Source organism: Trachurus japonicus, chromosome 16 (genome assembly GCF_045865225.1).
Source record: "Trachurus japonicus isolate A0001 chromosome 16, Traja_1.0".
Taxonomy (NCBI): domain Eukaryota; kingdom Metazoa; phylum Chordata; class Actinopteri; order Carangiformes; family Carangidae; genus Trachurus; species Trachurus japonicus.
In genome coordinates this window covers 35209832-35236452 of record NC_140922.1, presented here as the reverse complement: position 1 = coordinate 35236452, position 26621 = coordinate 35209832, and the positions used below count along the sequence as shown (strand labels likewise).

The 26621-nt window shown below is 42.4% G+C and overlaps 4 protein-coding genes across 4 annotated transcripts; 3 read left to right on the top strand and 1 right to left on the bottom strand.

Annotated features, from left to right (window-relative positions):
• The first annotated feature begins 2609 nt into the window (after positions 1-2609).
• On the top strand, positions 2610-6314 carry LOC146972792 (sialic acid-binding Ig-like lectin 15). The gene is made up of 3 exons (XM_085803448.1): positions 2610-2729; positions 3847-4236; positions 5872-6314. The coding sequence occupies exons 1-3, from the start codon at positions 2675-2677 to the stop codon at positions 6297-6299; spliced, it is 873 nt and encodes a 290-aa protein (XP_085659574.1). The 5' UTR covers positions 2610-2674; the 3' UTR covers positions 6300-6314.
• A 3196-nt stretch (positions 6315-9510) lies between these two features.
• LOC146972791 (GTPase IMAP family member 4-like) lies at positions 9511-14204 on the top strand. The gene is made up of 2 exons (XM_085803447.1): positions 9511-9561; positions 13357-14204. The coding sequence occupies exons 1-2, from the start codon at positions 9543-9545 to the stop codon at positions 14202-14204; spliced, it is 867 nt and encodes a 288-aa protein (XP_085659573.1). The 5' UTR covers positions 9511-9542.
• A 762-nt stretch (positions 14205-14966) lies between these two features.
• LOC146972790 (GTPase IMAP family member 4-like) lies at positions 14967-17786 on the top strand. Its single transcript, XM_085803446.1, has 2 exons — positions 14967-15023; positions 16889-17786. Exons 1-2 carry the CDS (start codon positions 15005-15007, stop codon positions 17740-17742), a joined length of 873 nt encoding a protein of 290 aa, XP_085659572.1. The 5' UTR covers positions 14967-15004; the 3' UTR covers positions 17743-17786.
• Positions 17787-21729: 3943 nt separating this feature from the next.
• On the bottom strand, positions 21730-26279 carry LOC146972789 (IgGFc-binding protein). Its single transcript, XM_085803251.1, has 3 exons — positions 26216-26279; positions 23564-24703; positions 21730-22140 (listed from the first exon to the last, which is right to left on the bottom strand). The coding sequence occupies exons 1-3, from the start codon at positions 26277-26279 to the stop codon at positions 21737-21739; spliced, it is 1608 nt and encodes a 535-aa protein (XP_085659377.1). The 3' UTR covers positions 21730-21736.
• Between the last annotated feature and the right edge of the window lie 342 nt (positions 26280-26621).

Sequence of the window (26621 nt, the reverse complement as noted above, 5' to 3'; positions counted from 1 at the left end):
CTCTCACTCTACAGCTGCATTATAGAGGAAGTCTGGCTCCATGAGGCAAATATATTTCCTGTTTGAGGGAGGAGCCTTTAAAGAAGACACACACACATTCTCAGCTGTGTTGCAAACAATGTACAGGTTTTTGTCCTGAGAGTGGCGCCAAATGAAAAGGTCATGGGGTCATCTTCCAGACTCGACTCACAGGATTTAAAATATTCTCATCTCTAGATTGTAGTTCATATGTGTATTTGTCATATGAATACATTCAAAACAATGTTATTATGTGAATGGTTATGGATGATACACTTTATTGCACATCTTTGTTTACTTGTGGTGTTGTTAGAAGCATCAGAGGATCATGGTGGCTGATGACGACAGTATGAAGCTGCTGCTGAGAGAAGCTCCAGTGAAGTCCATGTGTTTGTTAGTACCGGGGTATCAACCTGCTCTGCTGTTCTAAAGAGGACATTTTATGACAATAAGACTTTCTGAAGGCTCTTTAACAGATATCTGGGCTCCAAAATGTGAGAATTGACTAAAAATCTGTCATTTCCAGGCTCCTGAGGTTAAATCCACTTGGTTTTGTTTCTCCAGCTGTTTCTTCAGGTGTCTGACAATGATGCCATTAGTTTTGCGAAACTGCCTCGGAACTGTTTTAATTTGTGGAAAAGGGGCAGAATACGTCTCCTCAAAGAAACTTGATTCATCAATTTATGTAGACGCCTCCGAGACAGATTGGCAGAACACAAATACGCCATCCTGGAAATGTCAATTACCCCATGGCCAAACACTATCCTGAGTTCCATAACAACAACCCCTCTACGTTGCAGGCTTTTGGCATAGATCACATTCCATCCTCCATACGCAAAGGTGACAGACAAAGAAAACTAAATCAAAGGGACGTTTTTTTGGATCTATAAACTGCAGGCTACTAAACATCCAGGCTTGAATGAAGATTTAGACATCTCTGTTTTGTTGTGAGCTCTGCTTTTTCCCTTGGATTTGCCCTGGTATGTTTTTAGTCCATGATTGTATTCATTGTGTATTTTGTTGCATTTTTTGTTGTATTGAATGTTGTATCCCAGGATCTATTGTTGTATTTGTATTATCTGCACCTTTTATGCATTTGAAATGCATCAATACTGACCATTGTTTTTTCTTTATTGAGCCTTGTTACCTGTGGTGATAGCCAAGCCCCTTAGATTTAGATTTTTAGATTTAATTTATTTGCACAATTTAACAAGAAAGAAAAACAGCTTAAAAACAGCAAACCAGATGTGCAGGTGAGATTAAAGAAACCCAGAGGGGTTTATAAGAGAAATCTCACCTCATAAAAACAAGAGATAAAAGACCACAACAATAAGAATAATCCTTCTGCAGGAGTTGGCTGCTGACCACACCCACTCTGGGTCACAGTAGCCTCGCTTCACCAGGCTCTTCAGACAAGCGAAGAGCCTGGTGTCAGTTACCTCCCAATTAGTCTGCATTCTGGTTCCTGTCTGTAGCGGATACCGAAATCACCAAATTCACCAAAACAAAAGTATTCACCAACATAAAACTTATAAAATAAACATTAACTTGTAATACAATAAAAGCAAAATGTTAACTTAATGGCTCGGGGACTTTCTTGTAAATTATATTCCTTAAATTAAAGAGTTTTACCGCATTTTATTAGCTTGGTGCTTTTATTTTGAAGGAAAGGTCTGTCTCTCTGGCCCTGGATCCATTTCCTACCAAAACAGCGAGGCAACGGCCCCAGACTAGGGTCACAGCAATCGAGTGGCGACTTGTCATTGGCTATGGCTAAACACCAAGACAAAAGACCTTGGTATATCTGAATGATCTGTTTGACTCCCTGATGAAGGCTTGATGCTGAAACACATCGTAGTCATTTTAAACATGTCATTGTGACAATGCCAGATTAATTCAAGGCATTTTTATTAACTCCAGGGTGCCTTGGAGTTTTTCTTTGTTTTTCCACATCCCTTGGATCCTTCTCCAAAGAGCGCCTCTAGTTTTGAGAAAGAAGTCCACGTAGCGCTCCTCGTTTTTGAACATTTGACATCATCGCTGCCTTAACGAACCCAGGACGCAGCTCTGTCAGATTCTCATCCAGACTATGGATCCATTGGCCAACACGTCTGTATGGGACACTGAACACATTGTGAAAGGCTTTGGATATTTTTTTGCTTGTTTGTTTTTTTCTTTTTTCTTTTAAATTTCATTAATCAATAATTATTTTTCTGAAATAAAGAAATCTATCCATCCACTCATCCCATCTTTTCATTCATTCAGGTCGTTGGTGGAGAAACATTGAACACCACGGTGCTGTTCCTGACTCTGACCAGCAGAGGACGCCACCGAGCTGATTGAAAAACCTTCACTGACAAACAGGAGACTGGACTGAGGTCAGTACGAAGCTCAGGAGACGATGAAACTGATCAAACTGATCAAACTGATTAAACTAATTTACCAGCTGACGATGATGATGACGGCTCTTCTTCACTGGAAACAAACAGATCATCTCCAGACTAAGAATAGAAGGAGAACAACAGCAAAAAGAAGAAGAAGAGGAACGGGGGAAACACACAGAGCTGAGTCTGGAGGCTCTGAGTCACACACACACACACACACACACACACACACACACAGATTTACATTAAACCTTGTCGTCTTCAGTCTCATCATGGTCGTCTGGTCGTTCTGTCGCTCTGTGATTCTGCTCTTATCGGCTTCAGGAGGTGAGCTGATACACACACACACACACACACACACACACGGTGACTCCTGTGTAGTTTGACCTTTGACCTCTGTGGTTGTGTTGCTCACAGACAGACGGTCCAGTCTGTAGACTGAAGGTGAATTGACTGTTTTGATTCTCCTGTTCTGAACTGAGCTTCTCTTGTGATATTTGTTCAGATGCGTTTTCTATAACGTGTTGATTGATTCATTGATTGATTGAGTCTCCTCCCATTGGACCAGTCTCAAACATTTTACAACCTTTTCAACATCTGGATAATGAGTGTTAAATGTGACTGTGAATCACACTGGAGAGGAAACAACAGGCAGCATGGAGACACTCACTGGGGACTAATTTGAAAATGTGGTGTTTGTGTTGTTTTCTGTGCTGTTTTTTGTTTCTTCAATGTCTTTTAAACAGCCAAACCTTATTAGGGACTACAGTTTTGAGACTTCACCAAAATGTCCCCAATACTGCTGAAACTTTTGTCCAATTGAACTCACTACAAATTATGAAGTCCATCACACTCAATTTTGAGAACATTTTGAATTCTGCTCTCATGGGAACAACTGCAGTCAATGTAAGAGTGGCATTTTTAAACATCACATTTTCTCTTATGAAGAAAAACACTTATCGTTACGAACAAATCACCAACATTTCCATGCTGTCCAGATGCAATTTATGTATTATCAGATTTTTGTTTAGATAACAGAATTCAAGACATTTTGACAATCACCAAAAAACATCCAAATACCTCCATGATTTGGACGGACCATGAAGAGAAGCTTCCGCTACAAACAAGCTTGAAATATAGACTTATTTAATTTTTTTTCGGGACAATTTCGCATTTCGGGGCTTCAATACAAGACGGACATTACATACGAGCAGCATGGAGGTATTTGGATGTTTTTTGGTGTGTCTTTTTGTTACGAAGTTGGTATCCATTTGCAACCGTTATATGGACATGCACTGCTACGCCGAGACCCCCTGTAACTCAGAGAAGCCACGGAGGACTCTGAAACTTCTCCCAGCCCTTAGTCCACATGAGGGGGAGTGAAATTTCAATTTTGAGTGAACTATCCCTTTAACTCTCTCTCCCCGTCTGTCCCCCCCTCCAGCCCTGGGCTCCGGGGACGACGGCTGGTCCATGAAGGTGCAGCCGGAGGTCCGGGCCATGGAGGGCTACCCCGTGGTGCTGCCCTGCACCTTCAGCCACCCGCAGCATTCCCAGCATTCCTCGCTGCAGGTGCTGTGGCGTCTGGGCCACGGGCAGGGCGCCGTCGTCCTCTACCGCTGCAGCAGCCGGTCCGCGGCCTCCGCCTGCGAGCCGGGCCCCCAGCAGGACCAGCGCTACCGGCTGGAGGGAAACCCCCGAGAGCACGACCTGTCGCTGCGCATCAACAGCGCCACGCTGCAGGACAGCGGCCGTTACTACTGCAGGGTGGAGGTCCAGGGACGGGAGCACGTCAGCTTCGAGGACAAGATGGGGACCAGGCTCCGAGTGGAAGGTACCGGTCTGGGGCCTTCATAACGCTACGTCGTCCTTAAAGGGACAACGAGGAGTTTCTCCAGTGGCAGAACGAAAAATTCTGCGACAATAAAAAAGTCTCATATTAATGTGGATGAATCTCCGTTACCACTTGTTAATGGTCCATTTTAGATAAATCTATGGTTTTGTCTCTATGGTTATTTTGTTATTATTAGTGGTGGTGGAAATGCTGGGCGAGCCGACCAGCGTTTCTTTACTTTCGGTTTCGTGGCGAGTCATGAGAATAACGCCGCCGAATCTCCGTTTATGGTGGGAACTACGACGGTATGTGATTGTCTTCCAACCTCTGACTTTAATTCTTGATGAATGAAAACATGAGTCGCCGGTCAAAGAATTTCACGGTGCGGAGGCTCATAAATGTAGTGTGAAAACACTTCGCTTTTCCAAAACTCCTCGTTGTCCCTTTGAAGGAATAGTTCACCAAAAAATGAAATCCAGTCATTGTTGACTCCCCCTCATGCTGATGAATACTCCGGAGTAGTTTTTTATTCCTCAAAGTGCATCTGGAGACCCGGGAGGCCGGTTCCTAGTCCAACCAAAACTTCATATGAGAGTAATAGGGCCCGACACAAAAACGTCCATAAAACTACACAACAACCATTTAAAAGAATAGTTCACCTAAAATTCAAATTGCACTCATTATCTCCTCCCCCTCATGTGGACTAAGGGCTGGGAGAAGTTTCAGAGTCCTCCGTGGCTTCTCTGAGTTACAGGGGGTCTCGGCGTAGCAGTGCATGTCCATATAACGGTTGCAAATGGATACCAACTGTCTTGGTAACAAAAAGACACACCAAAAAACATCCAAATACCTCCATGCTGCTCGTCTGTAATGTCCCTCTTGTATTGAAGCCCCGAAATGAGAAATTGTTCCGAAAAAAATTAAATAAGTCTATATTTCAAGCTTGTTTGTAGCGGAAGCTCCTCTTCCTGGTCCGTCCAAATCTTGCACGATTTGTGCCGGCGTCAGTAATCGCACTGACGCCGCCGTGTGTGGCACTGGCAGCGGCCACACATAAGAGATTTCTGGGAGAGGATTGTGAAGGATGGATATAACATTTCAGGATATGTTCAGTGAGCTGTGTGTGGTTCTCGACCCAAAATTAGTGTTTCCATAACACTTTTGCGATGGACTTTTATATCGATACGCAGGGCCGTTGTATAGGGGAGAAAGGTGATGATAACTCTAGGGGCCCAGCACCCAGTGGGGCCCATAAAAAACCCCAGTAGTCTAATCTTTGTATGACTGAATTATTCTGCTTAGAACCTCACTAATACTCATAGTAATGCTGCATTAGCATCAAAACAAAGTAGGCTAAATAAAAAATTATAATACATACGTAGTCTAAGAAAAATAGTGGAAAAGTCAGGGGGTAGGGGCCCACTTTAGTATTCTTTCAGGGGGCCCAGAATTCCTAGCAACGGCCCTGTCGATACGTCTGAAAGAACCACTAAGAGCGTAAAAATGGTTTAGCGATATTTGAGAGGTTTTTTAAATGTTGGCGTTCCCATTAGCAGCTTTTCATATTTACTGATATTTAGGTTCTGTGCATCTCCAGGAGTCATGGAAACCACTCACCTGTTTTCCTGTTTCCAGCTCCTCCAAAGATCCTGGCTCTGGAGGTGGAGGGGGGGGAGCAGTCCGGCTACCGGGCTCTGTGCCGGGTCCAGGGTTCGCCGCTGCCGGACGTCCAGTGGCTCGGCCCCGACGAGCTGCTGGAGGGTTCGCTGGTCGGCCCGCTGGCCCAGGGCACGCCGGCCCACTTCCACACGGTGAGCCAGCTGAGGGACGTGGAGCCGGGCCGGCACTACACCTGCAGCGCCTCCAACCCGCTGGGCAAAGACCAGGCCGCGCTCTACGTGCTGGCGCCGCGGCCGCCCCGCTCCGTGGCCGCCGGGGCCTCGCCCCCGCTGCTGCTGCTGCTGTCCCTGTCTGTGGGGGCAAAGGTCATCCTGCTGGTGGGGATGGGGGTGTGGATGGTGCAGGGGGGGGCTCTGCAGGGAGTCGGCTGCTGGTGGAAGTGACCTGCACCGACATCATGTGATAAATACTCTCTACTCTCGGTAACACTTTACTTGAATAGGTATTCATCAGATTGACATAACACTGTCATAACTACCCTTGAATGTTCAACAGGCTTCCTCGCTTCCTGTTTTTAAATCTCTTTTAAAAACGCATTTTTACTCCCTTGCTTTTAACTCACCTTCATTTTTATTTTTTTTATCTGTCACTCCCTATAAAAGCACTTGCAGTGAGCCGGTCTGTTCCTTTACTCTGTCCATGCCTCGTTTCCTTGCCTTTTCTTGTTTGTTTTTCAAGTGACTTTGTGTTTATCTGTTTATGTCTTTTACCTTAATCTTTTTATGTCCCAATGTAAAGCACTTTGGCTTCCCCTGTGTTTTTTTTAAAATGTGCTATATAAATAAAGTTGATTGATTGATTGATTGATTGATTGATTGATTGATTGATTGATTGATTGATTGATTGATTGATTGATTGATTGATTGATTGATTGATTGATTGATTGATAACCATGACATAACAGCTGTCATAAACATCAATGAATACTTCTGACAGCTGTCGTTAAGTGTCATTCCGTAAGTTATGTCACTTTTGATGCAAAGTTGACATTGTTTGAGATGTTTTTGTTCTGACAACTTGACATAAAGACAATTTAAACTGTCATAACAGACCTAATGGCCAAACTTTAAAAATTATGTCAAGTTCTCATAACAAAAACATCTCAAATGATGTCAACTTTGCATCAAAAGTGACATAACTTACCGAATGACACTTAACCACAGCTGTCAGAAGGATTCATTGATGTTTATGACAGCTGTTATGTCATGGTTATGACAGTGTTATGTCAATCTTATGAATACCTGTTCAAGTAAAGTGATACAATACTCTCTATGTAACCCCCCACCCCCATTGATCCTCACAGTAATATGTAATAACAGCTGTATAACAGAGCTGGGGTGTTTTAATCTAAAAAAAATAATGTGTTAAAAAAATGCCCAATAAAGTTTCAACACACGGGTCCTCAAGTGAAATCACTCGTTTTCAAAACCTGTGCAGAAAATTCATTGGTCACCCTTTAATTATGTGAAAATGTCAAGAAATAGCCACGAAATAACAATTAATTGCATCATAATGTCTAGAAACAGCCTAGAAATAACGGTCAATTTCACAGTAATGTCCAGAAATATCCTGTAGAAATAACAATTGATTGTGTAGAAATAGCCAAGAAATAACAGTCAATTGCAAAACACTTGGTGGAGAAATATTCTGGCCTGTTGTTTACGTGTTAATCTGACTTTACTCTAGGCTGCAGAGACGGAGCAGTGGCCGATGGTTTGATCTGAGAGTTGGAGCTAAACTGCAACAGGCCGTGGTGTAGCTCAGCTGGTAGAGCAGCATCTCATGAACAACAACAACTCCACCCCTGGCAGCTCTTTGCTCTGTCACTGCCCATTTCCTGTCTCTCTCAAACAGCCACAAAAAGTCCCCTAAATTATCGCTAATTAGACTGACCACGTCAGGTCCGGGTTTTAATGTTCAGGTCTGTTTATAACTGTAGTAGCAGCAGAGAGATGGGGCAGCTCCTGTATGGGGAGCCTGGCTCTGACTTGTTCAGCTGATGGGGAACGTACCTAAGTTCCCCGGTCACAATACAAACTGGGGAACATAGGACCCTTTTTTTTTTTAAAAAAAGGGTCTTAAGTTTCCCGCTGTTCCTGGTCGATGAACTATCTCTACTTATCTGGACTCTATCCATCTATCTATCTATTTATCTATTTATCTATCTATCTAGCCTGTCTAGCCTGTCTAGCCTCTACCTGGTCTTTTTACTAAACTTAACCAACTCCTTTCTTCATTGCCTAAACCCAACCAATGGGACAATTCCACTTTTCGCTCAAGTCACAACTCAACTTCTCACTCAAAAATAGGCAAAAATCTGCAAAGTCACAACTCCACTTCCAGGTATACGGGTACAAAAATTGCATGTTCCCCGGGTCCTTTTGGGAAAAAGCGGGGTCTTATGTTCCCCGGCGGTCACATACACAGCGGGGAACATCAGCACTCATGGAATGTCCCTTGTCCAGTCAAATTACTTTTAATTAACTGTTGTATAACAGAACATAACAGGATGTGGATTTGAACCCAACAGGATGCAGTTAACATCATTTGGCAGCCGTCACATGGTTTACAGGAATTCAGGCTGTGTTTGACAAGGCAAGGCAATTTTATTTGTATAGCTCGTTTTTACAAACAAAGTCTGTCTCAAAGGGACAGATAATGATAATGACATGGGGGATGAGAAGGGGGGGGGGGGGGGGGGGGGGGGGGGGGGTGACTCTACCTCCCAGTCTGTTTTTAGAGATACTGGGAGTCACTAACAGACCTGCATTCTGGGCGCGGAGTGCTCTGGTAGGACAGTAAGGAATGATGAGGTCTTTCAGATAGGTTGGAGCTTCATCATTAAAATGGTGAGGGTGAGGGATCCCTCCTCTGTTGCTCACCCTGAGGTTTCTCCAAATTTTCCCTGTTAACAGGGTTTTCCATGGAGTTTTTCCTCAGTGGATGTGAGGGTCTAAGGACAGAGGATGTTGTTATGCCATGTTGAGACAAACTGTTTGTAAAAACAGGCTATACAAATGAAATTGCCTTGCCTTGCCTTTATGAGTCAGCAGAAGGATTTTGAAGTCTATTCTAAAAAAGAAAGCATCCAATATTTGTATTTTTATTTGCATTCAAATAAAATTCAAAATAGATGTAAAATCCATTTTTTTTAGTTACACTTCCAATTTTGGATAAGTAAGTGTAAAAATAAGTATTATTTAAATAGCCATTATAATAATTATGGATGTAATGCAATATTGGTTGATGTTTTTCATAAAACGAACGAACCTTGAACCTTGAACCTTTTTTCACACAGAAATTCTAGTGTCAAAACGCTCCAAAAATAATTTGCATATTAAAATCACTAAAATTTTCTCCCGGGCCTCTCCAGACCTCCCTACGTTGGTTTGGTTTCGGACCTTGTCACCTTTTTTACTATCCGGAGTTTGCAGGTCTGCTATGTGTAACGGAAGGTCCGCGGTGCACTCCCTCACCCATAGAAAAGGAAGTGCAAACCAAAACCTCTTGGGGAGGGGTGTGGTGGGGCGATTATAAAGCAGAGACAGTGAACTGAATGTATTCACTGCACAGCAGCAGCAGCAGCAGCAGAGACGCAACACATCGTCCACCTGGAAAAGACAAACATGGCTCATCGTCAGCTTGGTAAGGTTTTTTTGGGGGGTTTTTTTACAACTCAGAGTTATTTACAGGATTATAATTTGTTTATTTTACAATGACTTAATTTATAATAATTAATGTTTCTGTTCTAAAGTTGAGCCAGTCATTAATCAGATGATTACTGTGTGAGCACTTTGGGGTTGGTACTATGTTAGATGGGAGGTTAAAATGTGCAGCTCATGGCTGAGTGGTCAGACAGCAACGTCCCACACAGGCTGTGATCCTCAGGCAGGAGATCGTGGGTTTGATTCCAGACAGAGACCATGAGTTACTGTCTGTTAACTATTGTCTCCTACTGTTTCCTGTCATTCCTCAACTGTCCTATCTAATGAAGACCAGAGAGACCCTACATAATAGTGTATAGACATGCATTAGAGATCAATGTAACAGGTCCCAGACAGAGTGATAAGGTTCCTGTACAACCGGAGAAAGAATGAGACAGGCGACCGTTTGCTTCTGTTCACTGCAGCTTCGCTCAGTAGAATTTACTTTTCAATTTGCAAATATCTTTTTCCATATGCAAATATCAATTAGCAGTACAACATCCATAATATCAGAAACAAAACCAAAATACTGTACATACTGTATAAGCTATAGTTACAGCACAGATCTCCTATTTCCAAATAAAACACACATTTCTTAATTCTTCATAAAGAGTAATCCTGAATTCAGTGGACCACTGCATTAATACATCCTCATTCAGTCAATTGACCGAGCTATCATTTAGTTCACAATACTGAAAATAATACTATGAAATATAAAATGTATAGACCCTCACATGTTCCCTTATTTAACCTCAGTCATAGTGCAAATAAAAAGAAACTGGCATATTGCTCTTAATGACTGTTGGTTCAAGATAAATGCTTGAGCTGAAGACTTGCAAGGTTTAACAATTTTAACCAGTTACAATATTAACAAAATATAGTCCTATGTATATCGCTCTATAACTGTCACATTAAATGTATTCACACAGGTAATAACATACTATACCCAAGATGATAGTTTTTAACCCAAAAATGAAATGTGCTGGAGCCAGAAACTACAACATGGTTTGGGTCACCCGCGACACACAGAGAACTATAAGTTCTGCCACTGGTTCAGAAACCAATGCTTAATCATGTGGACAGGCTACATGAATAAAAACAACAACAACTTGTGCTTTGTTTTAGATATTCAAGAATATTTTATTGATCAGCTGGCCTCTGATGACCAGAAAAACCTCAATTACAGGTCTCTGATTTAGGGTCAAAATGACCTGAGCTCCGGATGGGTCGGGCATATGTTACACCGGCTTTTAGACGACCATCACATCATATTGAAGGGATCAGTGAGACATTCACAAACCATCGATCCTTACTGCTCAAAGATAAAAGCAAATTTACTTTTGATCATCATTCCCTCGTGTTGAAATCCCTTCAAAATGTCATGTTTTATTGTTTTCCACTAAATGCAGACATTTTTCTTTGTACATCTAAAGAGGCAGTATTTCACTTTTTTACACCCATATATTCATATATTATCACACACTGCAATAAAAATATGAAGCTAAAATGATTTAGGTGTGTTTTATGAATACCATAGAGTGGTGTGAATGTAAACTTTGCTTTCTGTGTACTGAAAATCATTTTTTGTGTGCTTTTTCTCTTGAAAACATAGGTATCACAACATATTTACATACACATACTAGTTTATTGTGCCCCAATAAGCGTTTACATTTTAAAACTTTGAAAATTTCTACCAAAACAAAGGTACATGCTACAGTTTTGAAACTTCACCAAAATGTTGCCCCAATACTGCTGAAACTTTTGTCCACTTAAACTCATTACAAATTATGAAGTCCATCACTCTGTTATTTTCAAAAATCTGTAAAATTTATAAAACCTATCTCCTCCTCCGACAAATTGTCACCAAACTGACTGTCCTCCACAAACGATCCACACAGATTTTTGATTTATCAAAAATTGAGCCTACAGTGCATGAAAACGTTTGACTCTAAACAGTAGCCTACTGTAAACATATACCATCCAATTCTTGATAAATACGTTTTCAATCTCCCTGAAAAAAATTGACAATAATTTGGAGTTGTGGTTGATGAAGTTTGGCAAATACTAGAATTTTATCTCAAAATCAAAATTTTTGAGAACATTTTGAATTCTGCTCTCATGGGAACAACTGCAGTCAATGTAAGAGTGGCATTTTTAAACATCAGATTTTCTCTTATGAAGAAAAACACTTATCGCTAAAAACAAATCACCAACATTTCCATGCTGTCAAGATGCAATTAATGTTTTATCGGATTTTTGTTTAGATAATACAATTTGTGACATTTTGACAATTTTCGAAATCTGCTACGACTACTGCTACGACAGATGCTGCCCGGCCGGTGACTCCCTGAGTCAATTTGAGAAGTCACACACCAAGTCTCACTTCAAGACAATTGAGATAGTGAGATAGTTGCTGGTTCTTGGTGTCAAAGGTTGTGGGTTCAAGTCCCAGTAAGAGTGACACATGAAAATCCCCGATGTCCTCAATGGTAGTGTCACAGCATGCCTTTAGATTTAAAAAGGAAAAAAAAAAAAACTTGCCTTTGTTAGTGTGAATGCTGAATGTTGTTCATGTCCGCCATTTTCTTTCGGCATTCACACTATTGTTGTTTGTGTCCGCCATTTTCTTCGTTCACACAGCTATCAATGAATAATCTCACATCCATCAAAGTCTCAACCTCTAACTTTCTGAAGTATTGCTATAGTCCAGTGGTAAGGTGGCTGCTTGCCAACCACAAGGGTTTGAATCCTACCTTACCAACTTTGTTAGTGTACCAGCCTCTGACCTTATACTTCTACCACTTGGTCAGTCTAATTTTCTAGCATTTTGCTTGGCTTTCAGCCATCATTGAATTACATCAAATTGACCACAGTGCAAAATCCCTGTGAAAGGAGTCTCACTGTAGCTCAGTGCGTATGGTGTCAGCTCGGCAACACCAAGGATGTGGATTCGTATCTCGCTTCAATAACCTTGTTGGTGCATTTTCCACCTCATCTGTCTCTTTACCTCTTTGTCTTTCTCTCTGTTTAGATAACTGTATTTCTGACATTTTGACAACTGCTGCCTGGGTGATGACTCCCTGAGTCTATTTGAGGAGTCACACACGAGAACTCACTTCCAGACAATTAGCTCAGTGAGTTAGGAGCTGGTTGTTGGTGCCAGTGGTTGTGGGTTCAAGCCCCAGCAAGGGTAATGATGGTGACATATCCAACTGCCAGATGTTGTCAACTAGTAACACAAGACCATAGTCGATGGTGGCGTTACAGCATGTATCTAAATTTCAAAACTTTGAAAATAAATTTGTAACATCAACCATATGTGCTACGGCTTTACAACTTTCACTTTCAAATTGCCTAATTTTGAAAATTCATTAATATTTGTAATGTATGGTGAGGAAGGAAGTTGATTATGACATTCATTAAAAAAAATATATATATATATATGTATGCATAATATCTATATTACAATCTTTAAAAAGGGGACATTTTTGGGCCCAAGGAGTAAAGGTGTTACTTAAAAAAAAAAAAAAAAAACAGCTTTACTCAATTTTTGACACTTCCAGCCTCTGATAATACCCCCCCAAAAAAGGTGTAAAGGTGTTAAACCAACTGAAGGAGTGCACATTACATCGATTCCAGAAAATTGTTGTTTCCCTCTGGTCACACATTGCTGTAATTTTAGATTACACTCTGCTAACAACAGTGGTCGATAATGAGTTTTAATATTCTCCCACAGATCTCAGGATAGTACTTGTTGGGAAAACTGGAGTTGGAAAGAGCGCCTGTGGAAACACCATCTTAGGAAGACGAGTCTTTGAATCCACAGTGTCTCCATCCTCAGTGACGGCAAAGTGTAAGAAGGAAACAGGAGATGTTGATGGTCAAAAAGTGGCTGTTGTTGATACTCCAGGTCTGTTTGACACCAGAAAAGAAATGGATGAGGTGAAGAGAGAGGTGGTTAAAGCCATCTGCCTTGCTGCTCCTGGTCCTCATGTGTTCCTCATCGTGATGCAAACAAACAGATTCACTAAGGAAGAACAAGACACAGTGAAGATCCTTCAGGAGATGTTTGGAAAAGCAGCAAGAAAGTACAGCATGGTCCTGTTCACCCATGGAGACGATCTAGAGGCGGATGGTGTTACCATAGAAACACTGATCAGTGGGAATCAATCTCTCAGTGGCTTCATCAGCCAGTGTGATGGAGGACACCATGTGTTCAACAACAGAGACATGAAGAATCGTGTCCAAGTCACTGAGCTGCTGAAGAAGATCAACACAATGGTCAAGAGAAATGGAGGAAGCTGCTTCACCAATGAGATGTTCCAAGAAGTTGAGAGAGTCATCAGAGAAGAAAAGAAGCGTCTACTGAGAGAAAATCCAGATATAGATCCTGAAGCAGCAAGAATAAAGGCAGAGAAAAACAATGCAGTTATTAGGGCTGTTGTTGGTGGAGCTGCTGTTGGAACTGCAGTAGGAAGTGTAGGCGGTCCAATGGGAGCTGCCATAGGAGGTGTAGTAGGAGGTGCAGTAGGAGCTGTAGTGGGAGCAGCAGCAGTAGCTGCTAGCAAGTGTTCCATTCAGTGATATTTAATGTCAAATAACCCTTATATTCTGTTCACAACTGGACAGTTTCATGTCAATAGATTAATCACGTGTTCTTGTTTTCATTCATTATGAACATTGTCATTAATCAGCATTGATGATTATTATGTTGTTAATATAACTGATTCAGAGCTGTAACAGACTGACTGCAGCAGTCTGGTGGAATCAAACATGTAATGTATCTGTGTTCACTATATTAATAAACACAAATGTTTAAAAGCAGCTGTGTCTCCAGAACTTGATTGTTCAACACATGGAAACATGAGACAGGAGCATGTTCTAATGTCTCTCTGATGTGTTGGCAGCACTGAGTCCTGGAGCTCAGGGCCCTTATTCACGAATACCCCTTTCCAGAGTCAGATGTCTCCAGATGTTTAGCATCTCTCTCTCAGAGCTTCATGACTGAGCCAGACTGGACCAGTCACAAGCTCAGCATCTAAAGGGGATCTAAATGAACAAACAAAATCAAGTGGCCATTTTAAGAAGTGCAGGTACTTCAGTGTTGGCTTAATTTCACCTTCTGACCAGTAGCCCCCCATGTTTTCAGGTGCTTCAGGAGTTTGGGGTCGGAGGCCTGTACGGTCTCTGTATGATCGGAGCAGGAGCTTGGTTTGCATTCCCTCCTGGCAAGAAGTCAGACCTGTTCCCAGTGCATGCTGGACTTTGGCAGAGCTGCCAAAAAGCTGATTATAAAGCAGAGGGGAAAGTGAAGTGAATGTATTTGATTGCACTGCAGCAGAGCAGCAGAGACTCAACACATCCTCCACCTGGAAACGACAAACATGGCTCATCGTCAGCTTGGTAAGGTCATTTACTACCTACTCAAAGTTATTTACAGGATTAGGATGTGACTTAATTTAGAGAAACATTGTTTCTATTCTAACGTTGAGCCACTCATTAAGCTCATGATTACTGTGTGAGCATTTAATGGTTGGTACTATGTGTTGTCTGTTAACCTATTGTCTCCTACTGTTTCCTGTCACACCTCGACTGTCCTGTCTAATGAAGACCAGAATGACCCAGATAACAGTGTATAGAAATGTGTTAGAGATCAACATTGCTGAGTCATTAGTAGGTAAAAAAAATTCCAGATGCTAAAAAGAAATGAACGTTACAATGATCATGGTCGTGGTGTTTTGGTTTGAGCTGGTTGTTTTAGCTTTTTCATCACAGAAAGTAGGGAAGGATTCAATATTCAAGACAGATTTATTAATCCCTTAAAGGCCAATTCCATTTGGCAGCTTGCGCACCACTTAACAAAACAGAGAAAGAAAGAAAGAAAGAAAGAAAGAAAGAAAGAAAGAAAGAAAGAAAGAAAGAAAGAAAGAAAGAAAGAAAGAAAGAAAGAAAGAAAGAAAGAAAGAAAGAAAGAAAGAAAGAAAGAAAAGGTTGGCAGCTGTGTGCAAAGTCTGCTAGCTCTAATAATAGTTTACATGTACGTTTCTGAAAAAATATCTTAATTAAAAGTACATCTCTTTATCGCTAAATGATAAAATACATAAAAAGTACACACTACTCTTACAGATTCAGATTAAATTCACATAGTGTTGTTTAGCAGTTGGACAGCAGAGTGGATAAGACTTGGACAAATGGTTGCTCTTACAAGCAGGCTGGGCATAACGACGGCCTGGAGGCAACAATGAGATTTCATTTGCTAAAATGACAAAGGCCGATTACATCACAGCGAGGCCTGTCCCAATTCGAAGGCTCCTCCAAATGCAGCCTTCCTTTGCCGGTTCTAGGAGGAGACAGCGCACCTATCCTTTGCGTGCCATTGTTGTGTTATGGGATCATCCCTATGTTCCCCACTTTGTATGGGACCGGGGAACATAGGACCCGGGGTTAGAAATCTTAGAAAATCGCCTCTGGCCCGATTTCAAACAAACTTCTGCGTTGGACTCCCCTCTGCCCCCCAGATGACATATCCAAATTTGGAGAAATTTGATTTTTGGTCAAAAAAAACTTTTCCGACACCCGCGGGGGTTAAAAATCTTCAAAAATCGCCTCGGTCATTTTCTCCAAAACCACCGGCCCGATTTCAACCAAACCTTCTGCGTTGGACTCCCCTCGGCCCCCCAGATGACATATCCGAATTTGGAGAAATTTGAAGAAATTTGTTCTTGGTCAAAAAAAAACTTTTCCGACACCCACGGGAGTTAAAAGTCAGGGGAACATAGGTACGCTCCCATTGTTATTAGCAACCTAGCATGCTAGCTATCAAACCTAGCTATCAAACCTAATGTCACTGTTACTGTGGCGTTAGGGTGGACTATTAATTAGCTTAGCTCTATCGTTATTGCTTAACAAACCTAAATGTTGGTGATTCCACATCTGAAAAGGGACGTAACTGTGGCAAGACGAAGGAGGGCCAGGAGGAGAGCTTTGGTGACTTTGTGACTACAATATATGCACGCCTATTTACAAACCAATCAATGTCCAGTGTAGGAAGACGCAGCATATGTAGGTGATGAGGACAGGATGTCAACTTGTCAAGCAATTCTTTGGTGTGAAACCAGAGGCTTGGGGAAAAATGAGTTCAAGTGACTGTGATGAAGTGAGTTTGTTTTCTGGACCCAGTATGGCTGGTGACACACTGCTGTAATTATAGATTACAGCCAGTCTGTTAATAAAAATGGTCAATAATAAGTTTTAATATTCTCCCACAGATCTCAGGATTGCACTTGTTGGGAAAACTGGAGCTGGAAAGAGCGCCTGTGGAAACACAATCTTAGGAAGACGAGCCTTTGAATCTACATTGTCTCCATCTTCAGTGACGGCAGAGTGTAAGAAGGAAACAGGAGATGTTGATGGTCAAAAAGTGGCTGTTGTTGATACTCCAGGTCTGTTTGACACCAGGATGGAAATGGATAAGGTGAAGAGAGAGGTGGCTAAAGCCGTCTGTTTTGCTTCTCCTGGTCCTCATGTGTTCCTCATCGTGATCCAACCAAACAGATTCACTAAAGAAGAACAAGAAACAGTGGAGATCCTTCAGAGGATGTTTGGAGAAGAAGCAAGAAAGTACAGCATGGTCCTGTTCACCCATGGAGACGACCTAGAGGCGGATGGTGTTACCATAGAAACACTGATCTGTAGGAATCAACATCTCTGTGGCTTCGTCAGCCAGTGTGATGGAGGATACCACGTGTTCAACAACAGAGACATGAAGAATTGTGTCCAAGTTACTGAGCTGCTGAAGAAGATCAACACAATGGTTCAGAGAAATGGAGGAAGCTGCTTCACCAATGAGATGTTCAAACAAGTTGAGAGAGTCATCAGAAAAGAAACGAAACGTCTACTGACAGAAAATCCAAATATGGATCCTAAAGAAGCAAGAATAGAGGCAGAGAAAAGCAATTCAGTTGTTCCTACTGTTGTAGGGGCAGCTGTTGGTTTTGGTTATTTTGGAGCTGCAGTAGGACTTGTAGGCGGTCCAGTGGGAGCTGCCATAGGAGGTCTAATAGGATCTGGAGTGGGAGCTGCAGTTGCAGTTGCAGCTTCAGGCTCCTGTTCCATTCAGTGATATTCAATGTCAAATAACTATTATATTCTGTTCACAACCGGACAGTTTCATGTTAATAGATTAATCACGTGTTCTTGTTTTCATTCATTAAGAACATTGTCATTAATCAGCATTCAGTGTTTCCCCCATAAAATGTGTTAGTTAAGGTGGTGTCTGTCCTGTTGGCGGGGGAGGGGGGGGTGCGCGAGCGGATCACTTGATCGTCCGGGGGGGGGGGGGTTCGTATTAAGTTTCGCTTTCACCACGCGCGCTGCTGTTATGCATGCGCGCTTCTCTGTGGTGTGTATGTGTGTGAGAGGATGCGGAGATGAATGAAGGCGCTCGTCCGACGAGTAGCGAATATCGCTACATTTGTATTTTTTTAAGACGTTAGTTTAGGCGGCAGCTCTTTGTTGTTAAGGCGGCCGCCTTAACAGGAAAGCGCTGCGGGAAACCCTGGCATTGATGATTATTATGTTGTTAATATCCCCTCTAACTGATTCAGAGCTGTAACAGTCTGATGGACCAAACATCATGAATCCAACATGTGATATTTCTGTGTTCAACATGTTAATAAACACAAAAAAGCAGCTGTGTCTCCAGAACTTGATTCTTCAACACACGGTAACATGAGACAGGAACATGTTGTAGTGTCTCTCTGATGTGTTGACAGCTCTGAGTCCTGGAGCTCAGGTGTTTCCTCACTGTCTCAAGCCTAATCACCATCGAGCTGGGAAGATTCACTGAACAGGAGCAGAAAGGTCTGGAAGCTCTGGAGAACATGCTGAGTCCTGATGTCCTTAAACACACCTTGGTGCTGTTCACCTACGGAGACAGACTGGAAAAGGACGACATCGACCTAGACCAGTTCATCAGAGAAGACAAGAACCTGCAGAAGCTTCTGAAGAAGTGTAGTGGTTCAACAAGTCCAGACAGGGAGCCTGGAGATGGTGGGGGGGTAGTAAACCTTAGTGGAGTCAGTTCACTAACTTCTTCCAGGAAAACCTGGATATGAAGCTCTGCAGGAGGTCTGTGCTGACTATGTAACTATGGAAACACTTGACACAGTGAACCATGGTACTGTTTTGTGGATTCAAGTCCAACAGCGACACCTTGTGACCAGTTAGACATTAATTAATGCATATGCAGAATATCAAGGTACCATCAATGTACTTTTATTGTGTTTTTAAATGGCATTTGCTTTGTAGCCTAACTAATACAGTAATAATGTATATCATAATAATAATAATAATAATAATAATAATAATGAAGGGAAACAACAGCCATGTACTTTCACACATTATGATGACTTTAATTTTTTTTAAAAAGGCGACATCAAATCAAACAGAGTCCATTCTGGCCTGAGAAAGCTGAATTTGAATTGAATATATAAAGTGTTGGACAGTGTGTCCACCAAAGACTCAATTAATCCCTAATAATTATTATAACTTTAATGTCTTTACCCTACGGGAGGACACTGAGTCTCTGTTTGTGGACTGATTGTTCTCTTCAATTACAGAAAATCATGTAAAACATTAAAAATCCTGCCTGACGGTAGAACATATGGAAGGGACAGTGCAGGCTCCTGAATGCAACACATCACCAGATCACATGTTACTTCTCTGGGTTCACGTTATTGATTTGATTTGAATCCAGTTTGGGTTTAATCTAAATCAAACACCTACAGTAATAACAACAGGCAACTACAGAAAGACTATGAGGACACAGGAAAGACCAACTTCATCCAGTACAAAGATCGAGGTCAGAGAAAGAAATGAAAAGTATTAGGAAGTTGTGTTGAAGTCTGTTCCCCGTTGATATGTTTTCCCCAGGTTTCAATGTGTAATCATATCATAACCATGACCAACCCATGACGGTGTTGACAAGGTTCTCTATAGTTGCTTTAAAGGTCAAAATCTGTGGTTTAAAGAGTCACAAATTTACAAGAACACTCTGATCTGACCTGAAATCAAACCTGCTATCATGTCAGACGTACTGGACATGGTTACTAGGGTGACCGAACGTCCCTTCTTTTGCCCAGACCTGTCCACTTTTTGCATCCTGTCCGGTTTTCATTGTTTTCCATGGGACCATTAAGCATGCTAAAGGTAGGGTTGGAGATCCTGCTATTCTGGAGCATTTTTTTTTTACAAAATAGTTTGAAATCCTCTTCACACACTGATTGCAATTGAATGCTTTTTCACAAAAATGAAAAAAGTCAGTCTCCTGTGGGACGGACGATCTTGTAAAAACAGTATCCAATCATCTTGAACATAACGTTTAAGTCAATTGGATCGTGATGTGTCAATCAAACTGCCATCTCTCTGTTCCTTGCCTCCCATCTCTGCTCGTACCGCTCTACCAGTCTTCAACTAGTAACAACCGAGGAAAAGCCAACGCCAGGGATCCAATGTACCACACTGCAGTCTGGTAGGTAGTGATGTAGCTCTGAGCTGGATACTAGTTGGTTTATTATGATGTCAGATGTTTTCTTTCACCTGAATGAGCCACGAGAAAAAGCTGGAGGAAAGTTAGCGACACACGACAGTATCGCGGAAATCGGCGTCACTCACATTGGGTGACGCTCTGGAGGTGAGGCTTCAGAGAGACGTCTGAGGCAAGGGGCTTGGACTTTTGACTTGTGTATTTTCAAACTGTGGCCTACTCAAGCTGTTTTTCCAGGATCTCCAGCCCTACCTTTAAATTGACTGGCGCTTTTGCACAGAATACTATGGTAGGCTACTTTGTTGTGTTTGATGTAATTCCAGAGAGGCTGCCCTCTGTATGTGTGATGAGTCAACTTCTAGTATCATTTAGTATCTCGAGGCCAGGCCAAGTGTGCTCTTTTTTGGAAACCGAAGCATTGGTGACCCTACTATAATATGGTCATGGCTTGGTTAGGGTTAGGGATTTTGAGAAAAGATGGTGATTTGGGGTTTGGGTTAGGGTAGACTAGAGCACTGTAAAAGAGAGTAAGGACACCACCATTGACTCCTGTGGTAAGGGTTTTGCCCCCCAAGTGGCAGGATATGGGTATTGCAAAAGAAAACCCATTCACTCCAATGTATGTGTGTTGCCCACTTGCTTGTAAATTGATGAAAACGGCCGTGTTTTTGTTTTTAGGTGTCTTGGTCATATCAAATTACACTTAGAATTTGTTTATTACAAAATGTAGATTGAAACATTAATGTAGACAACTGTTTTTTTTGTTTGTTTTTTTTTACTCGCCTATGTGTTAAAGCAGTACTAAAGAACTTTCAGTTTTGGTTGAGTTTGGCGGCATCTGTGGACCAAAGCGGTAGTGTTTTGCCTGAAGGAAGACTCCATTTCCCATGAACACTAGCGTGAAGCCCTGTAAATATCCTGCATTAAAATTAACAGAAGACATCAAAACTAAGTTTCTGTTTCCAGTGGATCATTTCAAAGTGAAAACACAAACATAATCCATTGGTAAAGTGCCGTTTTGCCTGTTCCCTCCTTGTTGTGACTCGCAAAAGTGAAAGTGAAAGTAAAGTGAGAGCCGGGTTCCTACCATGCTCCTCAAAGCTGCTTAGTGCCAGAGAAAGAGATACAGACCCCTCAGACCATGACAGAGGTGTCATTCAACTTGTTGTACGTCGATGTATCATCACAGAAGTTATGAAAATATTTTATGAAGGTTGAAAAGTTACTTAGTGTTGGTTTAATGTTTATCTGTAAAGGGTCCTCAATGATGCTATTAACGTGGGTGATCTATAAATGTCCTTAAATTATTTATAATTGCTCATTCACCAACAATGCAGAGATGTCAGTTCTTGGGCGCTTTTGCAATACCCATATTCCTCCATCAGGAGGCGCTTCCACTGGACCAATGCGTGTCGTTACTCTCTTTTCCAGTGCTCTAGGGTAGACAATCTTTGTTTTCATGGACAATGGAATCACCACCCTTTTCCCTTTGCCACCCTGTGGGCTAGTAATCACTACCTGATGGGGGAACAGACTTGAACTTGTTTTCTTGCCCCGTTCGCCGCTGCTTCTAAAAGGGCAGGAGGACGGGCTCCCTGTAGCAGAGAGGAAAGGCTTTCTTACAGCAGTCTTCATCGCTCCACTGAAAGTTCTTACGCACGCTCATTAAGGCACACTGGCCGTCGTGGACCATGCCCGGCTCCCCCTTCCTCCAGTTGGTGTCGGTCACTCGTTCGTTGTTGAGCCAGTACCACTGGCCGGTCCCGGAGCTGCGGCGCATACCGATCCACAGGTGCCGGACACGGTTGGTGTTGGCCAAGCTGATCTTTCCATGGATCTGATCCCAGACTTCCCTGTCGGAGAGGCTGACCAGCTCCAGGTCCTTGTCTTTGCAGTACTTCAGAGACTCGCGCCAGCCCATCGCCTCGTGTCCGATCTCTATGACCTCTGGAGTCGTGGGGCAACCCCGTGCATCTGGAACACAAGATCGGGTTAGAGCCCATCCCTGTGGCTGTCGGCGTCTCTTTGTTGTTGTTGTTATTGTGTGTTTTTGTGGTTGTTGTGTCTTGTTGTTTGTTTTGTAACTCTTTGCGATTGTGTCTCAACAGCCAATTCAGATTCTGGTCCAATGGTGCCTGTGCTGCCTTGAAAAGTTAAAAAGTTAAAATGTTGAGTGAAATAAGTTAAAGGGACAACGAGGAGTTTTGGAAAAGCAAAGTGTTTTCACTCTACATTTATGAGCCTCCGCGCACCGTGAAATTTTTGACCGGCGCAAGACAGGCTCATGTTTTCATTCATCAAGAATTAAAGTCAGAGGATGGAAGACGATCACATACCGTCGTAGTTCCCACCATAAACGGAGATTCGGCGGCGTTATTCTCATGACTCGCCACGAAACCGAAAGTAAAGAAACGCTGGTCGGCTCGCCCAGCATTTCCACCACCACTAATAATAACAAAATAACCATAGAGACGAAACCATAGATTTATAGAAAATGGACCCATTAACAAGTGGTAACGTAGATTCATCCACATTAATATGAGACTGTTTTATAACCAAATAGAAACTCCTCGTTGTCCCTTTAATAAGCTAATAAGTGAGCAGGTTAAAAGTCATAAAAAGTTTATGTTCTTTGGTTGTGAGAAACCACATCGGTGTGAGTGCTCTGCTCTTTAAGTTCCAGCTATGTTGGTTTTGGAACTGAACTGAGCACAGACAAGCTAGGCAAACTTCTGGATTCATATCCCTGAAGTTGTTTCAATGCTTTTTGCCTTGGAGAATATTTATCTGTGAGCATTATAAGATTTTTGTAAGGAATGTTGTGATAGAGATTTCATTTATTATGTTTGTGGAAAATTTACCCTAAAGCAGATGCTAATTCTTTTCATTTTTTTTTATTGGTTGATGCTAATTGAAATGTGCTATTGCTAATGCTATTTGTTTAAACTGTGTTTATCCAATCCTGAGCTGTGTTTCTGTCTCTGTAATAGTTTTCAGTTTCAATTTCATACTCTTAATATTTTTTTCATCTCTTCAAGATTGTTTCTTCAGTTTCTTCACTTAATTCAGCATTGTTTCAATAATTTATTCAGCTCATTCAGCTTCCAGCTTTCAGCATTTCCCCGTATTTCCTTCAGGAAATGCATTCTCTAGTTGAAATGTGCTATTGCTAATGCTATTTGTTTAAGCAGTGTTTATCCAATCCTGAGTTGTGTTTCTGTCTCTGTAATAGTTTTCAGTTTTACAAAAAGGATAAAACAAAAGAAAGAAGACTTCATTAAAGGACAAGAAAAGTCAAGCCTTGTGGTTTGTTGGAGGACTTGTAATCGTTAGCATTCAGATGTGTCTCAGACCTCATGACCCTTATGACCTCAGCAGAGACCCTGATGATCCTTACCTGGGTCCATGGTGATGATGGCCGCTGGGTTCCCGAACTGAGAATTGTCCTTCTTTCCCACAAAGTAGACGGCCATGTTGGAGGACTTGTGCCAGATGATGTTCTTGGAGACCGTCAGGGGCAAAGAAGCCGAGACATAATCCGTCCCTTTCAGGCCTTGCCAGTCTGGTGGACTCGCTGGTGGACTTTCTCCAATCTGAACCTCATCGACTTTGTCCTTGCGGACCACGATCACAGCAAAGCTCTCTGTGCCTTGGACCGTGTTGACCAGGAAGCATGGCGCAAATTCAGTCTCTGGGATCAGAGGGAGGAGCAGCCCGGGCCGGTACAGGGTGACCGCGCCAGAAACCTCCACCTTCGGAGAGTTGGGGTCAAAGGGGATTGTTCTGGGTTTCTTCTTCTCCGACAGCAGCAGGAACGTTTCATCATTGTTGGTGTTCAACGGCAGAGCAGGAGGAACTAGAAACTTCATTTTCTCTCCGGTGGTGGGCTGCAGCGCGGCGTAGAGCAGCCCGCAGGTGCAGTTGTTCCTGTAGGCGCAGGCGTGAGCGAAGAGCACGGCCACCGGCTGGTCGGCCTTCACCGCCTGCAGCCCGTCCTCTTCGCGCACCCACACCGTTCCGATCTGATTGGACTGCAGCTGGACCTCCTGGGGGTTTTTACCTTCGACGGTCACCGCGGTCTCCTGCCCCGCGGCCACGATGACGAGCTTGAACGGGTTTCTCTCCGTGACTTCTACCGTGACCTGCTCGGTGGTGGTCCCGGGGATCGTGGGTCTCGGCGGGACGAGGTACTCGGTGCCCAGCTTGGCCGTGGGTATGACGAGGGCGGTCTGCAGGCTGTTGTGCTTGCTGCTGACGGCCTGGACGACGATGGGCTTGTTGCTGGAGATGATGACGGACTTGTCGGAGGTTTGGTGCCTCGTCAGCTCCCTGTCCTTATTCTGAGGGAACTCCCGGGACTCTCCAGCGATCATGTCCGCTGGTTGTCCGTGCGGTTCAAAGCTCACCCTCGTGCCGTGGTGCAGGGCGGTGATCTGGACCTTGTTATCGGCAACATATGGAACATAGTAGGCGATGTTCTCCGGAAAAATGACCACAAAGTTCAGACCGGTGCTGTTCTCTGGATCGGCAGCAGATTCTGGAGAAGAAAAGTTGGTATAACCCGTCAAGAAATAGTCAAGAAATAACAAGTAATTGTGTCATAATGTCTAGAAATAGAAATAGCCAAGAAATAACTGTCAATTTCACAGTAATGTCCAGAAATATCGCCAAGAAATAACGATTGATTGCGTAGAAATAGGCCAGAAATTACAGTCAATTGCAAGGACTTGGTGGAGAAACAGTCTGGCCTTTTATTTCTCAAACAATGTGTAATCTTTTGCCTTTATAAAAGAACATGATATTACTATGAAACTGGCTGTTATTTCTTGGCTATTTCTTGACATAATTAGCAGACTGTAAATTAAAGGAGTAGCCTACCTAAAAGTTCATTCAGCATTTTTATTGAAACATGTAGGGACTAAATGTGGCCTACAACGATGGCATGAGGATGCTTTTAAAGCTTCTTCCATGGTGCAGTGCCAGCGAGATGTTTGTTAATGTTGGGGTGCCAAACTGCTCTGCTGTAATACGCAACCTCATGTATAAATGTATGTGCAGGCTGTCGGCCTCTAGAAATTATATCATTTTGTTTTTATGTGATGGTGAGTAAAGCTCATTACGGTTCTCTTCAAGACTGTGGAGCCAGTGGTGGTGCTCCAGTCTGTATGTGAGGGCTGATGTCTGTCCCTCTGGGACCGTATCTGGTTGATAACGATGGCTATGTCTGTGATCGATGTTTGTTTTACATCGAACTGTTGCATTGTTGTTTTTTTATTGTCCGTCTTTTATGTACTTTTAGTTCCTATGGACCTCTGGATTGTGTCCTTAACTCATTGAGTGCCAACCACGTAATTTCTCATTTTTCATTCCCATGCGTTGAGTGCCAAAAACGAAATTTTACGTTTTTTGGGTTTTTTTAAATTATGAAACTAGACACTTTAACACACCTTATGTGTAAATTTGGGGACTCTACAACGAGCAGAACTGAAATAGATGACGATCAAAAACTCATGACAGCTCATGATCTGGAAGTTTTCATCATAACTCGGCTTTTGCAAACCGAGTTATGCATGTGGAGCCCTTTGATCCAGAAATGCGAGTGTCAGAAGAGCGACAGACACAAACAGAGCAGCTTTCATAAAAGACGCTCTATCTCCTTTTCTAGAAAAAAAGCAGGGATTTTGGTGAAACCCAGCCATGTTTAACTTGACTTTTCTCAGGAACGGAGGCACGTAGAAACAAACGGTTTGTGGCCATTTGAAGCATAAAGTTAAACCTTTCAAATGAGCGACAGCATGTGTTGGTGCCAGTAATATAGAATACACTGTGGCTCTACAAAAATGGTCTAAATGGCCGGTACACTTGACTAAAACTTTGGAAATGGTCATGAGTTAATAAAGTCTTATTATGTTTATTGCATGTCTGACACATTTGGTGTAGTTTCATGAGGAGCCACAAGGTGGAGCCAGAAGGCAACAACACACTGGTGAACTACTGTAGCACAGAGACCGCTGGGATGAGGAGGGAAGTATGAAGGTAATGGACTGACCTGAGCTCAGAGCGGCCAGAACCAGAACCAGAACCAGCAGCAGCCGGAGCTGACCGGAAACCATGGCAACACCTGGCAACACCTGGAAACTCCTGGAAACACCTGTGGGGCGACACACGTCATCGTCACAGAGAGGAGAGCCACACCTGTTGGACCAGACCTCAAGTTCTCTCTGCACTTACAACAAGTTCAGAGAAAATTCACAAAGGCTTAAAAGTACGTAGCCATAAAATAATTAATATTGTAATAAAGAGAAAAATGATGAACATGAGCTATGAATTCTTTTAGAAGCAGAAAAACTTTGAGCCACTGAGAAAAACGAACTTAGATCCTTAGACAGAAGAATAAAACCTTAATATTAGAGGTTGTAATATTACAAATACATAATGAAGTTTAAAAAGACATT

Bases quoted from the DNA above. Each gene is read 5' to 3' on its own strand.
- LOC146972792 (XM_085803448.1), top strand. From the start codon at position 2,675: ATGGTCGTCTGGTCGTTCTGTCGCTCTGTGATTCTGCTCTTATCGGCT. The intron at 2,730-3,846 runs GTGAGCTGATAC...CCCCCCCTCCAG, and splicing joins GCTCTTATCGGCTTCAGGAG to CCCTGGGCTCCGGGGACGAC. The intron at 4,237-5,871 runs GTACCGGTCTGG...TCCTGTTTCCAG, and splicing joins GACCAGGCTCCGAGTGGAAG to CTCCTCCAAAGATCCTGGCT.
- LOC146972789 (XM_085803251.1), bottom strand. From the start codon at position 26,279: ATGGTTTCCGGTCAGCTCCGGCTGCTGCTGGTTCTGGTTCTGGTTCTG. The intron at 24,704-26,215 runs GTCAGTCCATTA...TTTCTTCTCCAG, and splicing joins TCTGGCCGCTCTGAGCTCAG to AATCTGCTGCCGATCCAGAG. The intron at 22,141-23,563 runs GTAAGGATCATC...CTTGTGTTCCAG, and splicing joins CATCATCACCATGGACCCAG to ATGCACGGGGTTGCCCCACG.